The 14,930-nt window shown below is 33.6% G+C and overlaps 2 protein-coding genes across 2 annotated transcripts; both read right to left on the reverse strand.

The window, feature by feature from the left end:
- Nucleotides 1-1,725: 1,725 nt before the first annotated feature.
- Nucleotides 1,726-3,649, reverse strand: Triagg1_7687 (uncharacterized protein; the record flags this gene model as incomplete). The annotated part of the gene is made up of 7 exons (XM_062902449.1): nt 1,726-1,755; nt 1,824-2,727; nt 2,794-2,918; nt 2,974-3,193; nt 3,247-3,304; nt 3,361-3,507; nt 3,592-3,649. The coding sequence occupies 7 exons, from the start codon at nt 3,647-3,649 to the stop codon at nt 1,726-1,728; spliced, it is 1,542 nt and encodes a 513-aa protein (XP_062753273.1).
- A 634-nt stretch (nt 3,650-4,283) lies between these two features.
- Nucleotides 4,284-5,861, reverse strand: Triagg1_7688 (uncharacterized protein; the record flags this gene model as incomplete). Its single annotated transcript, XM_062902451.1, has 8 exons — nt 4,284-4,370; nt 4,441-4,627; nt 4,685-4,705; nt 4,777-5,057; nt 5,128-5,265; nt 5,322-5,357; nt 5,414-5,477; nt 5,536-5,861. The coding sequence occupies 8 exons, from the start codon at nt 5,859-5,861 to the stop codon at nt 4,284-4,286; spliced, it is 1,140 nt and encodes a 379-aa protein (XP_062753274.1).
- Nucleotides 5,862-14,930: the final 9,069 nt, after the last annotated feature.

Genomic DNA, 14,930 nt, shown 5'->3' on the forward strand with positions numbered 1-14,930 from the left:
TTGTAATTGAGATAGCTGTTCCAAAGGTAATAGGTCATTTCATTGATCTATATCAATTCAGTGCTCCATTTGTATGGTAGAGTATAAACTCCCAATGTGTGGCAAAATTTTAACAGCGAACTCATCCCCATAATGCAAGTATTCCATGGGCTCCATTGCCATGCCAATAGCCGCGGGTGTTCCAGTAAGAATGAGTGTGCCGGCGGGTAGTGTTGTTCCCTGAGATAACCAGCTGACACAATTTCATCGATCATTACGACAGAACTAAGGAGCGTTGTTGGATCGCAGAAGCGAAAGATACTGGAGAATTTCTTGCGTCAATTATGTTGGTTGAAGATAGAAGCTCAACAAGGACCAAGACGGCCAAACTTCGTATGCTTCTTGTCAAAGACCGGGCCCGAGGAATAGGATTGGATACAAAGCTTGTGAAACAAAGTGTCAAGTTTGCAAAGAAATCTGGATATGACCGGATTGAGAAAGTGTGTTAACTGGCGCAAGACGATTGTGTGAGGCTGAAGGCTTCCAGTTGTTCCGTGTCGGGGATGGGCATGAGAGCTGGAAGGCGCCTGGCACAGCTGAAATATGGAAGCTGAAGCTATAATTATCTTGTTGTACGGTGTATCTAAAGCCACCCAGATACACCGGGGTGTAGGAGTTGTAACCGGCCTAACCGCGATATCACCCTGTTGCCTATTCCACAGCTGTTCCAATGCTTTAGAAAAGATAGCTGTATGATTATAACGAGTAATCTATTTTCTTATTCTATGGAGATATTCAGAGCAGTTTCAACTCTTCTTTGTCGTAGTCCGTGGATTTATCGGCACTTAAGAATCCAAGGCTTATATGATCTCCAGCCGCTTCCTTAAGCTTTTCTCCATAGTTATCAATCCATTGGTGGTTGGTCTACTCGTCGAAACTCCTTGAACCAAATAACCACTGCTCCTTTCGTCTGTTGGGGAGTAGAATGATATCAAACGATGCGGGAACGCTAGAAAAAAAAGATGTTCTCTGAGTCAAGATTGATAGCCACGGAACAATCGCTAGCAGAAGATATCACTTCAATTTTCTCGTGAAGATCTTATATGGGTTATGACTGTAGGGGGTATATTTGTGAACCAAGATAAGAGTGGTCATGAAACTACATTCAGTAGGTTAGCGAAAGAACCCTTGGTAGAGCTTCCTCTGAATGGTTATGATGCTGCCTTCATCTGAAAGAATATTTCTGTTTACCAACAATGGTTTCTCTACTGCTTCACAAACATCAATATTTTGAAGTAAAGATAATTCGATCAGGCCTGATCAACATAGTGAAGTGTACATTATTGGTATTGTCATGGACTAAGGGCAACACCATATATCTGCCGTTTGCCTTTTGGAGAATGTTCTCTTGTGTCGGTAAGGACAAACTATGATTATATGAAATAGATTGTTGGCATGATCACTGTGAAGGAATTCTCTTGACATAACAACTTCTCGTTTATCAATAGATGAACTTAGTTTGATTGAATGTCTCATATCCATATCAAATTCTAGCTACTTCCCTCGTCTTTGCTTCAGTTTTCAGGACATAGCTTCGGTAAATACTTTTCAGCCATCGCATCTTAGTATAGATCTTCTAAATCTATACACTCTTCCCATAACTTAGCCAAGACTCGATCATCACCAAAGCTCTCGGGCCAAGCAATGCGGTGTAATGCTGTCCTAGCATCCTCCCACGACCTAACACTAGTAACAGAGCTCCATGTCTTTATCCTTCTAACAAATGACCTCCGCAAGCTGACCTGACCACCAATGGATGACGACGGACTCGAATTTCCACTTACCTCTGCCCCTCTATCAAATGCCATTCTATTCGCAAACCTGGCTAATATTTCGTCCTCATCATCATCGCTCTCACCCTCGTTGGTGAAACGCCCTTTGCGAGATTTTTCTAGTGCGTACGCACCGAGTATAGCCTTCCACAGCCATAACTCTGAGCTATGCGCTCCGATTCGCATCGCGTCCTGGGTGTGATCAAGGTCTTGGTGTAAAGTGTCTATCAGCCAGCGCTGCAGGTGCATGTCTATGTTCATTGTTGTGCCGAAATTACGACGTCGTTGTGGAATCACTGGAATGTGGTCCGCCACCAAATGGAGATAGAGGTATGCGGCGCACGCCCAAGCCCGCGATGTGGATGGAAAGATGACTGCTGGGAGATTAACAAAAGGTTGCTCGGAAAGGTTGATGAAATGACTCTCTGCATCCTCAGATTCATCTGCTCCATGCTGCGAGTTAGGTGATCTTGAACCGGACGTCGGATCCTGACTGTAGTCTCCGGAGCCTCTTCTGTCGTTCTGGGCTGGTGGAGAAGGTTTAAAGAGTAGAGAGCCAACATATGCTTCTGCATCTTCTCGAAGGGTTTCCCAAGCATCCCCTTTGGCACTTGACGATGATGCATGTTTGTTATCACTGCCTTCGGGATCTTGGCGTTGGGGAGGAGAAGACAATCTTCGTAACGTCGTAGCAATGATTTCGCATTCAGCGTCTGCATTGCAGGCTTCAATGTCTGGTGGTGTGGAGTGATAGAAGGGCGATAGATGGATAGTGAGGAACGGAACAGCGCTGAACACAGGCCGCGTTGGTCGTGTGTAGTAATAGCGCCGCTCTGAAACCTGGCGCGGCTCGACAACAAAGGAATGGGGCTCATTTTCCTTTTTGTCTTTCGATGCAGCAACCAGGCTAGCAGCTCTGCGAGACAACAGGGGTCATGTTAGATAGAATTCGATGGCAGTTTCGCTACAGAATCTCGCTTACAGTAGAATGATCCTTTCGACTAGGCCGAACAGCCTGTACTTGACTCGGTCAAGACGGCGCTCATCGAAAAGCCCTGCCAGCGCTTTCAAATGGGCTTCGGCTGTCTTTGTATCTCCTAGTGCAGCCTGAACTTTCTGTTAGCAGCGAACTGCACAAGGCCTGTGTGGCTAGTTAACGAACCTCAACCATCGCCAAGCTAACCATGGAGGTTATACATGCATCGCTGTGGCACAGTAAGGGATCTCCAATCATGCCGTTGACGACGCGAATTGCTTCGAGTTTGTGGTGCAGCATCGTCTCTTCGATAGCTTGCAGCGAACCACCGGACCAAACGTGATGTATGCCAGCGATGAGAAGGAATGATCTAAACGTGGCCGCATTGTGCATAACCAAACCAGCTCTAAAGGATACTGTTTAGCTAATTCGGCGGACGAGATGCCAAGAGACTCTTACATGCTAGAGTTGGGATTTTTTGCCACGACAGTTGTGGTCAAGAGGCGGAAATGAGTTGCTAGGCAAATTAACCGATCTGTCTCTCTCTTCTGCCAAAGTTGCACGGGTACCCACCGTGGTGCAGCAGCTGCATCGATTCGAACGGCATAGGGATCGGTAAGACTTTGAAAAGGTCTACTTCCATAATATCTGCACCTGATAACGTGCCTCCGCGGCGCATATTCACCCCAGCAGCATCATAGTGGCAATCGCGGCCGTGAACTAGACAATTGGTGCTGCATGTCGAAGTTGGTGAGACACTAATCCAATATAGGTCTACATCAATCCAATAATACAATAGCTTACCAGTATGGCTTCGTTTCATCACACCGGATATGCCGCTGCTTGCACTCGCGACAACCATTGCGGCTACGGGTATGATGTCGCCGCTGGCGCGCTCGCTGGGACTCGGAAGAACTCATTGCGGTTGCGCTATGTGATGGTATAATGGTATGGAGCCCCAATTTTATGGCTTGGTTCCAAAGATGGTAGACAGTGGTAGAAAATGCCAGCTTCAGTACGTTATGTGCTGTCTTATTTAAATAAGCCATCGGCACAGAGGCAGCCGCAAACAATCACAATTGCTGGCAATTAAGTTACACGCGAATAGAAAAGTTAGCTGATGTATTCCAAATAACAAATCTGGTTCCTGACGGCATTCACTGCCGAAACTCGGTCACTGCCGAGACTCGGTCACTCCGGTTTGCTCGCGTTCAGCCTTTGTTGTGTCCGCTCCGAAGCTTTTCTGGGTCTTTGGCTGTCGACCGAGGCCCGGATTTGACCGGCCCCACTCCATCCCGCTGGGCCCGTGTCGCTAGTTGCAGCACTGCAACCTTAATAGCTTTTGAGAAAATTGCTTAAGGAGCTCGCCTGCCTGACAGAAATCGATGTCCGCCGTGTGTTCTGCCATGTATATTATTCAGAAATTATGTTCATCATTCAGGTAACTCATCATTGATTCGAATCCTGCGTTACCACTTTATCTCCAGACATGCGGTTTACACGTTGGCCCTCTTCTTCTTAAAGTCAAATATGGCTCTGAGTCCCGCCGGAGCGTCATATTTATCTAGGGTCATATCGATACACTGCAATGGAAAACGTAGTAAGTACAGGTATAATGCGATTGATTGGAACAACTTGACTGTGGATCCTCACTTGCGGAATTGTTGCATTCTGGAATGACTCATCTGAAAGCAGTTTGTCAAGTTTTGCGGCGCTTCGTGCCTTGACGGTATTCGTAGCGAGGTTTGGCGCGAAAGACCTGAATAGACCACCGTAGTCCCAATCAGGGATATCATTGTACGCGGCATCCCATCCTTCAAAGTACCGTTCAACAGTGTACCTAGCAAAGTGGGATCAGCACGTACGACTACCTTCTGAGTTGAGAGGTGGAAGATACCCATTGTTGTTCAGAATAAACCTACCATACAAATTAGTCAATATCGTGCTCATTCAGGTGTGCAGTGATCCCGTAGAAGATATTCGACTTACACAAAAGGAACCACGCCATGGCGGTTTAGTATGGACATGGCCTGCACTGTCAGTTGCAGGCTTCCTTCGCCGGTGAAAACGATCATCCTGCGATATTGACCCAATTCTTTGCCTGCAATCGCGGCGCCGACAGCAGCGCCGATGGCGTAGCCAATGCTGCCCCAAACTGCTTGTGTCCAGTAGTAAACACCTTGCGGAGTCTTGGTAGCAAGCGCCCCAATTTGAGATGTTCCAGTCTCCGCGACGATCATGTCTCCAGGCTTAACAAACGAAGAGAGGCGCTGCATAAAATAGAAACAGTGATTAGTGGGTTATTCATGACGATTGATTGTGTAAAACATGAGAACCTACTGGCCAGAGCCAGGCCTGAGAAATTATTGACGACGGTACTTCCAATGGAATTCCGGGAAAATACTCCACAGGCCTTGGGAGTGTTCTCTGAGACAGGATACTGCTCGATTTGATAGATTGAGAGAGTCTTGGGAGAACCTGGCAGTCGTCAGATCTAGGAGTAACCCAATGTTTATATACCCTCGATGACTTACAGTGTTCATTCTGGCTTGGAACTGCTTTTCTCCAACCTGTAATAAAAGCCGTCAGCCTGGTGACATTAGGACACAAAGCAAACTTATGTTACCGTGATGTGGAATCGCTGGAAGTCGACAATCAGGGAGGACTTGACGTCTTCCGTAAACATTCCGCTATAAGCTGCATTAGGACCAAACAGTGACATAATGTTTTTGCTCAATAGGTACTCACGTATTAAAATCCGATGGCATATGGCCAAGCCAGAGGATGCAGTCTGATTGCTCAACAGCCTTGCTAGTGGCTGGTGGGGAGCCAACACCGGCGTAGCAACCAGCAAACAGTGGATCATCTTCTCCAACAATACCCTTCCCCATAACTGTGTTGAAGTGTAGGGATTTGAGAGATTTAACCAGGTCAATAGCATGAAGGGCCCAGCTACTGCGACCCGCACCGCCGTCGACTATCACTATGGGGCTCTTAGATACCTCCAGTGCAGCCATGATAGCCGCCAAAGCGCGATCATCTTCCGTTCCAGCGGACAGCGTCGTCTTAATCATCGTTGCATCCAGAGAGGAGGCTGGGACCAATGTCTTGACGACATCTTCTGTGATGCCAATACTGATAACGTATGTTAGGATGGAAACTAGTCAGTTATTTTAGTTTTTGGTGCATAAACTTACTAGCCAGGTTGAGAGTGGTACTGTGAGGGATTAAGCGAGGGTCAAGCAAAGGATCACGAGGGAAGCAACGAAAGAAAAAGAACACAAGAGACCAAAGGCACTAGGCTTAAATACAGGATATAAACTATATAACTAAAATCTAGATGTAATAAGGATAAAGAGAAGAAGAACTAAGCAGAAGAGGGAGGGGCAGGATAACTAGCTAGGTGTATAGTAGGTTATATAACAACCCCCTGATAAAAATAATTATAATATCCTTATTATAAAATTTATAACTATTCCTTAGCGTAAATCTAATGCGTAAAATTCCTTTTTTTAACTTTTAGACTTAAAAAAAAAACAAAGGAAATCCCTAACTTAAAAGAAAAATAAAGGAAAAATAGCTTAAATAAGTAATAAACAAATCCTTAACTATAGTATAATCCTACGTAAGTTATCCTCCTATTCTATCCTTTTATTTTATTTTCCCTTACTTTTTTACTATTTAATCCTAGGCTGCCTAGAATTTTACTTAGTTAGCGGGCTTAATTTTAGATTTATTAAATTCCTTATTATTATTTCTCTATAAAGCATTAGGCGCAGTAACTTTCTTTATAAATAGCAAAGGGTTAGGTATAAATACCTGCTTAAATTAATTAATTATAATCGCAGGTTATTCTAAGCCTTTACAATAGCTTTAGTATTTAGCAGTAAGCTTTTATATATAGGCTATATATGCGTTAATAATAGCTATATCCTTTATCTACTATTATTCAGCTTTTATTTTCTTAACTAACTATAGTAGCTTTCTAAACTTAATTAAAGAAAATACTCCTTAATAAATATTATCTAAAAGGGGAATATTTTAAAAAACTACTAAGTCTATAATTAGTATATTTCTAATATCCAGGTAGCGTTAACCTACGTAATCTCTGTTATAGTTATAGTAAACTATAGTTGCCTAGCAGTTTATCTAATAATAACTGGGTATTAGGCAAATATTGTAAAATTTATTCTATCTAGTAACCTTAAGGATAGTATTATAGCCTTTAAGGTATTTATAAAAGCTATTAAGGGAATAGGCATTCTTACCTTTAATAATCTTAGCCTTACTAACTATTATTATAAATACCCTAGCTTATATTATTATAACTACTAAGTATTTATTTTTAACTAAGAAGCTAAGTTTCTTTATATATATAAGATTATAGATTACTACTTTAGCCTAGTGGCTAAGTAAGTTATCTATAGTCTAAACTAAGACTAATCCGCAGGGAACTTTAGCCTTAGGGAGTTTAAAAAGGGTTTACTCTAGTAGGCGTTTTTATTTACTATATTTTATAATAACTAAGATATATCCCTAGGTATATATATAAATAATATCTTTTACACTAGTGTTTTCTACCTTAAACCTCTTTAAGTAACTCTTATAATAGCTAATTATATTAAAATAGTTAGCTATATATAAATCTGCTGAAAACAGAGGTACTAATACTGCTAGTCACAAGATAAGCTTTATAATAAAGCAGGCGTTAGTTAAGTTAATATATAAAATATTTTATTTCTTCTCTTAGCCATTATCTACATTAATAAAGATTATATTTATAATTAGCTATATATTTTAACAGTAGCTTCTCTTAATTTTATTAAGCACCCACTGGTGGATAATAGTAGAGTATCCGTTTTTCTTATTAACTATCTTTATATTAAATATATATAGGGCTCCGCGTACCTAATTATATATATTACCGTAAGCTTAGTAATTTATAAATAATATAAAATTAATATATTCTATATTTTAGACTTATTTTAGGAGGCTATATTATTTTTATTTTATAAATAAGGCCTTATATTCTTTATTATTAGTAGTAGCAGCTATAGGCCTAAATTATTTAGTATTACTAATAAATATAATAGGCGTATTAGAATATTAGGCAAAAGGGATAAGCGTTATTACCTTTATAAGTTAACTAGCCTTATTAATAATAACTAAAGCTAGTTTTAAGACCTCTGGGTTTAATAAAAAATAGTTAAAGAGATTTATTAATATAACCGGAGTTCTAGTAATTATATATACTAAATATATAAATTTCTTTATAAAAGTGTAAGTATTTCTTTTATAGTTAGTAAGATTAACCTAGTAGGTAATAGAATCCTCTGTATATATTTCCTATACTGTAATAGTTTCTGCATACATCTAGCAGTTAAATTAAACCATTACTCTAAGTTAAGATAATAGGGAATATAAGTTAGCAGCAGGGCTTTATTTAGTAAATCTAATATAATAATATTAGTTTATAAAACCTACTAGGTATTTTTAGGCATTAGTTATATCCTCCGTAATTTTTATTACCTTAGTAACTTAAGTCTTAGGGCTTATAAAGTATTTAAGTTCCACTTCCTATATATAAATTTAAATAATAATTTTATTTAGTATTAGTTACTTAAGGTATTTAATAGCGTCTGCAACTTAAGTATTTTAAGGGGCTGTTTATAGTACTATTATATATTAAGGCAGGGCGTTAGTTATATTTATTTTTTTATAAAGTATATCCTAGGATTTATTAGCGGCTCCTTAGTTATCCATAGATTCCTAAGTATTAATAGTATTATTTAAAGAGGCCTAGGTGTTAACAGTATTATTTAAAGAGGCCTAGGTATTAGACTGTTTATTCTTAGCCTCGCTATTATCAGCCTTGCTATTCTTAGCCTTACTATTCTTAGCCTTATTATTTTTAACTTTATTTAAGGCAGTAGTATTTTTATTATTATTAGGCAGCTTATCTAAGGTAGTAGTATTTTTATTATTATTAGGCAGGTTGCCTATAGGGTCTATTACTTAGTTCTCCTTATTCTACTTCTTAAGTACTTTGGCAGTAAGGGTAGTTATTATATTAGTAACGCCTTTATTTAATACTACGCTTACTAATTTAGTGGCAAAAGTAAACTTCCTTAAGCTAGGGCTACTAGTAATAAAAACCTTACTAAGGTTAGTTATAAATAAGCTTTAGATAACCTTTTTATACTATTTAGAGAAATAACTAAGTAATATATAATCTTTAATACTAGGAAACATTTTTAAGAGGTTAAGTTAATAACCTATTTATTTATTTTTAAAGGCTTATATAAATAACTATTATTTAGCAGCCTAAGATAAATTACTAATATTATTTATATAATAGACAGCTCCTGTTTTAAAATAAGTAGACTTATTATTAACGTTATACTCTATTCTGGCTATAATATATTATATTATATTCAGACGTGTAAAGTTATTCTAGTAGTTCTAGAGGCTTATAGGCGTAAATATAGTAGGTAATATAATTATTATAGGAAGTGCTTTTAGGCCATAGGGCTAGTTAGGCTAATAGGGCACTTCCGCGTAAAAAATCGCAATATTAAATTAAATTCCCATAGGTATATTAAGGCAAGTAGCTCTCTATAATTTACCTTAGACTTAATTAACTTTAGGGCATATTATATTACATTATTTACCTAGCTATACTTAAATACATTTATAGTAAGCGGGTTTATCCTCCGTAATTATTAAGTAAAGTTCTATAGTAACTATCTCTGCCTTTAATAAATAACAGAATTTATTATTTACTAAAGGTATTTACTAAATAATATTCTCTAAGACTTTAAAGATATATTTAAAAAGCTTTTCTACTATAACATATAGGTAGGTTTTATTTATAATAGTATTAATAATATTCTGCTAGACGCTAATTTATTTTTTTATTACCTTGCGATTATAAAGCTTATTAAGCCACTTTTAAGCATTATCCTTAGCATTCTTACCTTTAATAAGTGCCTTATATAGCTTATCTTATATAGCAGTAGTAATTAACTAAATTTAACTAATAAAGAGCTTAAAGTCTAGTATTTTATAAAATAACTACACTGCGCTAAGAAACAGGCGGGCGCTTAAGCTAATATTAGGCAGTTACTCTTGCTTTATCTTCTAGTTAAGCCTAATAGTAATAATATACACTTGCGGTTTACTATTTATAATAATATTATATATATCTACGTCTGCGTCTTATTTAGTCTACTTTAATCCTAGGAAGGGGAATATACCTGCGTAATATAGTATTTAAGAGTAGTTAATAGCCTATTTAGTTAATTATATTACTTTATTAACTACGCCTATAATAAGGGAGACTATTTACTTATTACGTAATATAAACGCATATACAGGCTTATTTATAAGGGAATCTCTAGTAATAGTATTAAGTATAATATTATTATAGTTTAAATTATTAGTATTTCCTACCCTGCATAAATATATAAAAGTATAATAAAAATTATATTAGAGATTAAGGGTTTTAAAATACTCTTAGCAAGACTCTTAATTAGTTAATATAGTAAATATAAAAAACTATATAATAGTAGCTTTATTTTTTAATAAGTTAGTAAGTTACTCTTATATATTTTATATAACCTTTTATAATAACTTAGGGAAATTAAGGAGTTAATTCTAAAACGCTAGTGGGTAGACAGCGGTAGTATCAGAGGCTTTTACTATTAGTAAGGCATAAGTAAAGGCTTTTATAAAGATCCTAATATATTTTACTAGCTATAAGGTTGCTTTTAAGCTAGAAAAAAGGTTATAGTATTTATTATTCTAGTAAATAGTAATAACTACTCTAGGAAAAGAGGTAGTTCTAGGTGTAAAGTATTAATTTACCATAGCTATATTATTAATAAGGTAACTATTTATTTAAATAACTTCACTTAGTCTAAATATAGTAATATTAAAAAAGGTAAATATATAGTTTTACTCTCTGTTTTATATAATATACTTTACTATAAGTATACTCTTAGTATTTATGCCTTATTATAGCTTAATTTCTACGCAAAGGCTAGGGAATATACTATTCTTACTAATATATTTAATATATTTATAATAGAAGCTAGGCAGTTAAGTATTATTAACTTTAAATAAAACGCTTAATTAACCAGCTGTGGCTAAGGCTAAGTTATAGGTTATTAAAAGGGTTAAGTCCTCTCTAGCTATAATAATACCTTATGGGTTTTATAGAATATTAAAATTACTAAGTGTATACTCCTTAGGCTAGTTTTTACTTATAATAGCAGCGTTATTACTAAATAAGGTAATTATTAGGGTAATTTTAGCTTTAGTAATTATAGTAATAATAGCTTAGATTTATTTTTTAATTACAGGGGATTCTTATTTTTTAGGGGCACTAGCGTTATTTTCTTAAATAGGGATTAGTTCTATCTTAGATAAGGTATTCTCTAATACATTATTAGTTATAGCTATTATTAGTTTAATTTATAGTAGGCTAATAATAATAGTAATAAGATAAAAGGGGTATAGCTATGTTATAGATAAGGTAATATATTATTAATATATAAGAAAAAGTCTGTGATATAAAGGTTACGGAGGCGTAAAAAATAAAATATAATAGTATAAGGAGATTTTTTATAGATATATAAAAGTTCTTTATGGAAAAATATATAGGCGGGGTTTCTTAAATATATTAAGGTTATACGTAAAGTGGGTCCTAAGTAGGTAGTAGTTAGGGTTAAAAAACGCTTTACAAAAATAAATTAATTAATAATACTGGCGTTTAATAAAGGTTACTAAACCCCTAAGTCCTTTAGGGATAAGTAAAGTTGCTGCGCGTGGATTTAAATTTCACTAGTAGTTAGGGAATATTAAGTTCTAATGTAGATTATAGTTCCTATATAGTCTTAGGGTAACCTAGCTATTATACTTTAAATTTATTTACTTTATAATATATTTATTATTTAATAATATTTTTAATAATATATTTTTCTAGGCCGTTCGCGCACAAGGGTCCTAGAGGCTCTAGTTATTTTATTTCTTACACAGCTGGTTTAAGATACTTAATACTAAAATTGTTTTTTTATTAAAGGTAGTCTAAAAGCTGTAACTTATAGCGTAGCTGGCTGATTTTCTTAATTATGGCGAATAGACTGGTTTATTAGTGTAATAATTTACTTTACCCTTATAAGTAGTATCCCAGATTGCCTACTTTTGCTAATTTAACGTATATAAGATCTCCTTCTTTTAGCGCAGGTAGTGTAATATACTTTTAATTATAATAAGTTTTTATTTAGGCTATTATTAGCTATATAATATCCTAGGTGTCTTAGTATATATCTTAGTAACGCAGAGTATATTTATTAATAGGACCTTTATCTTTAGCGTAGATTAAGAAATATAAGGCTTATCTTCTATATAATAATTTAAATAAAGAGTATATTATAGTTAAGTAAATTAATATATTTAGGCTATATAGGACGTGGGGTAATAATTTAGGCTAATGCCCTTAATTATATTTTACTTCCAGTAGCGTCTATAAAGTATATATAATTATTTAAATAGTTCTTTCTAATTAACTATTAGCCTATTAATAATAGGCTGCGCTTATATATATTTAAACTTTAGCAACTGTGTATAAGAATTATTATAAATATAATACTAGTTTTAAATTAATATTATATATAAATATATATAGTAATCCCTAATCTAAATATATAAAAGTAAGGTAGGCGTTTACTTATTATTTAGCAGTCTAATTTATTTATTTAATAAGGCTATAGATAAACTTAGTAAACTTATTTATTATTAATAATATTATATTATTACTATTTTATAATATTAGCAGGCTGGTAATAAAATTAAGACAGAGGGTTAAGAGGGATATTTATAGTATTATAACTAGTTAAAGGTCTTTGTATAGTAAGCTTTTTTAGGGCTTTGCCTTAGTATATTTAGGGTATTATAAAATATAGCTAATTAGTTAACGTTATATATTAGTAAAGAAAAATATTTTATAGAGTATTTTAAATCCTTAGTATAGTCTAAAATAAGCGTAAGCCTAATAAACTATAGTATATACTTTATTAATAAATACTAATAATAAATATAGTTTTTAATAGGCGTTAGTGTTATAGTAAAGCAGCTTAGTAAAAGTATATATATTAAACTATAGGAGTTAGGGAGAATCTCTATATACTATTTATTTAATTATTTACTTATATATTTTATAAAATGTTTTATTATTAATTATACTGTTAATTATTTTTTTATAAAAGGCCTTATTAAAAAAGTATTCTAGCGTTAGTAATTCTGGTTTCTTTAGCTAGGGTATAATAATAGTTTCTCTTATTATTACTAAAGTAAATAGCTTTAGTATATTTATAAATGTAAATAGTCCCTTAGCTACTAATTATATAGTTTTATTATTCTTTTTAGCTTAACTTCTTATAATAACTATTACGTCTTTAGTTTTATTACTTATAATAAGTAATTAAAATAAAGCGTTAGCATTAACGTGCTTTTTACTAGCTTAGTGCTAGATAATTATTTAAGGTTTCTATTTTTTAAGAAATAAATATTAATTAATAAGTCTATACTTGCCTTTAGGTTTACTAAAACTTATACTTTAAAAACAATCTTTAATAGTAATATAGTTTATAATAATATTAATTTATATATAGTTTAGTATATATTATAGTTTTTATAAAGCTTATACTAAAGCAGCTATCTTTAGCTTAGTAGATTTATAGTTTTATTTAGTATTTAATAATATTTTTAAGAGAAATAGGACTAGATAGAGAATGCTGTTGGGTTATTTTTAGTATAATATAACGCTAAACCTATGTTATTTACTTCTGTCTATATATAGCTTAAAAAGTAAATTATAATTTAGAAAGGCTAATTTAATAGCTTTATATAATTTATCTTTTAGTATTTACTAAGTAATTTTTACTTCCTCTTAAAGCTAATATTTATATTTATTAACTTTATTTATTTAGGTATTTTCTCTCTTTTAAGCTTTAATAGAGTTTTTTTTTTTAAGTTTAGCTAGTAAAGGTAGTATAGTATAGTTAGTATAAGTTATATATTTAGGATATTTAGTTAAGGCGTACTAAAAACTAATAGCCTTGATTTTCTGTAATAGGTCTATAATATATATATATTAGGCTATAAAGTTACAGTAGTAATTTATAAGGCCTAGACTAGTCTCTAAGTTTTAAAGGTTTAATAGTACTACTAAGTTATAAATAGCTTTTATTTTCTCCTTTAGTATACTTAAGCTTAATTTTAAAATATAGTAGCCTAAAGCCTATAGACCTAGTTATATAAAGTAATATTTAGTTAATAATATAATATAACCTAATTTAGTAAGAATAAAAAAATATAGGTTAAGGTATTTAAGGTATTTATCAGTAGTACATAAGAAAATAATAATATTATTTATATAAACTAATATAAATTTCCAAAGGTAATCCCTTAGAAAAGTCTTTATTTAGTATTAAAAAAAGGAGGGGCTTATCGCAAGGCCTATAGTACTTACTATTAAATATTTATAGCTGCAGTATAAAGTAATAAAGGCTGTTTTTTAATAATCCTCTTTAATTAACAGCTATTAGAAGAATCCTTTAGTAATATTTATAATAGTAAATATAACACTTCCCTATAAGCAACTAAGAATATTATCCTATTATAGCAATAAGTAAGCGTCTATATATAACTTTATATTAACGCATTAGAGGTCTATAACTAAGCGCAGTTTATTATTTTACTAGATTATAAAAGCTAGTAATAAGGCTTTACAGGGTTATTTTAATAATATATCTTTAATAATTCCAGCTTTTTTAAAAGGATTAAGGATACTATTTATAGCTTCTTAATTACGCCATAAGAGTCTAAAAGGGCATTACAGCAGGTCTAAGGTATCCACGCTTTTTTTAAAGAGGACTAGTATTTTAATACTATTATTAAAATAACCTAGGTTATCTTAAAAAAGTTCTAAGTATAATCTTAAAATATTAGTTACTTTCTGCTGGAAATTAGGTCCCCAGTAATTAAATATATCTGCTTTTAATAAATTAATTTTATTAGCGCCTAAGGTTAGTAAGTAAAAGGGGTAGCTATTTTTAAATTTTAGGTTTTTAGGCTTTTTA

The sequence above is a fragment of the Trichoderma aggressivum genome, assembly GCF_033847375.1.
Source record: "Trichoderma aggressivum f. europaeum strain CBS 100526 chromosome Unknown scaffold_035, whole genome shotgun sequence".
Taxonomy (NCBI): Eukaryota; Fungi; Ascomycota; class Sordariomycetes; order Hypocreales; family Hypocreaceae; genus Trichoderma; species Trichoderma aggressivum.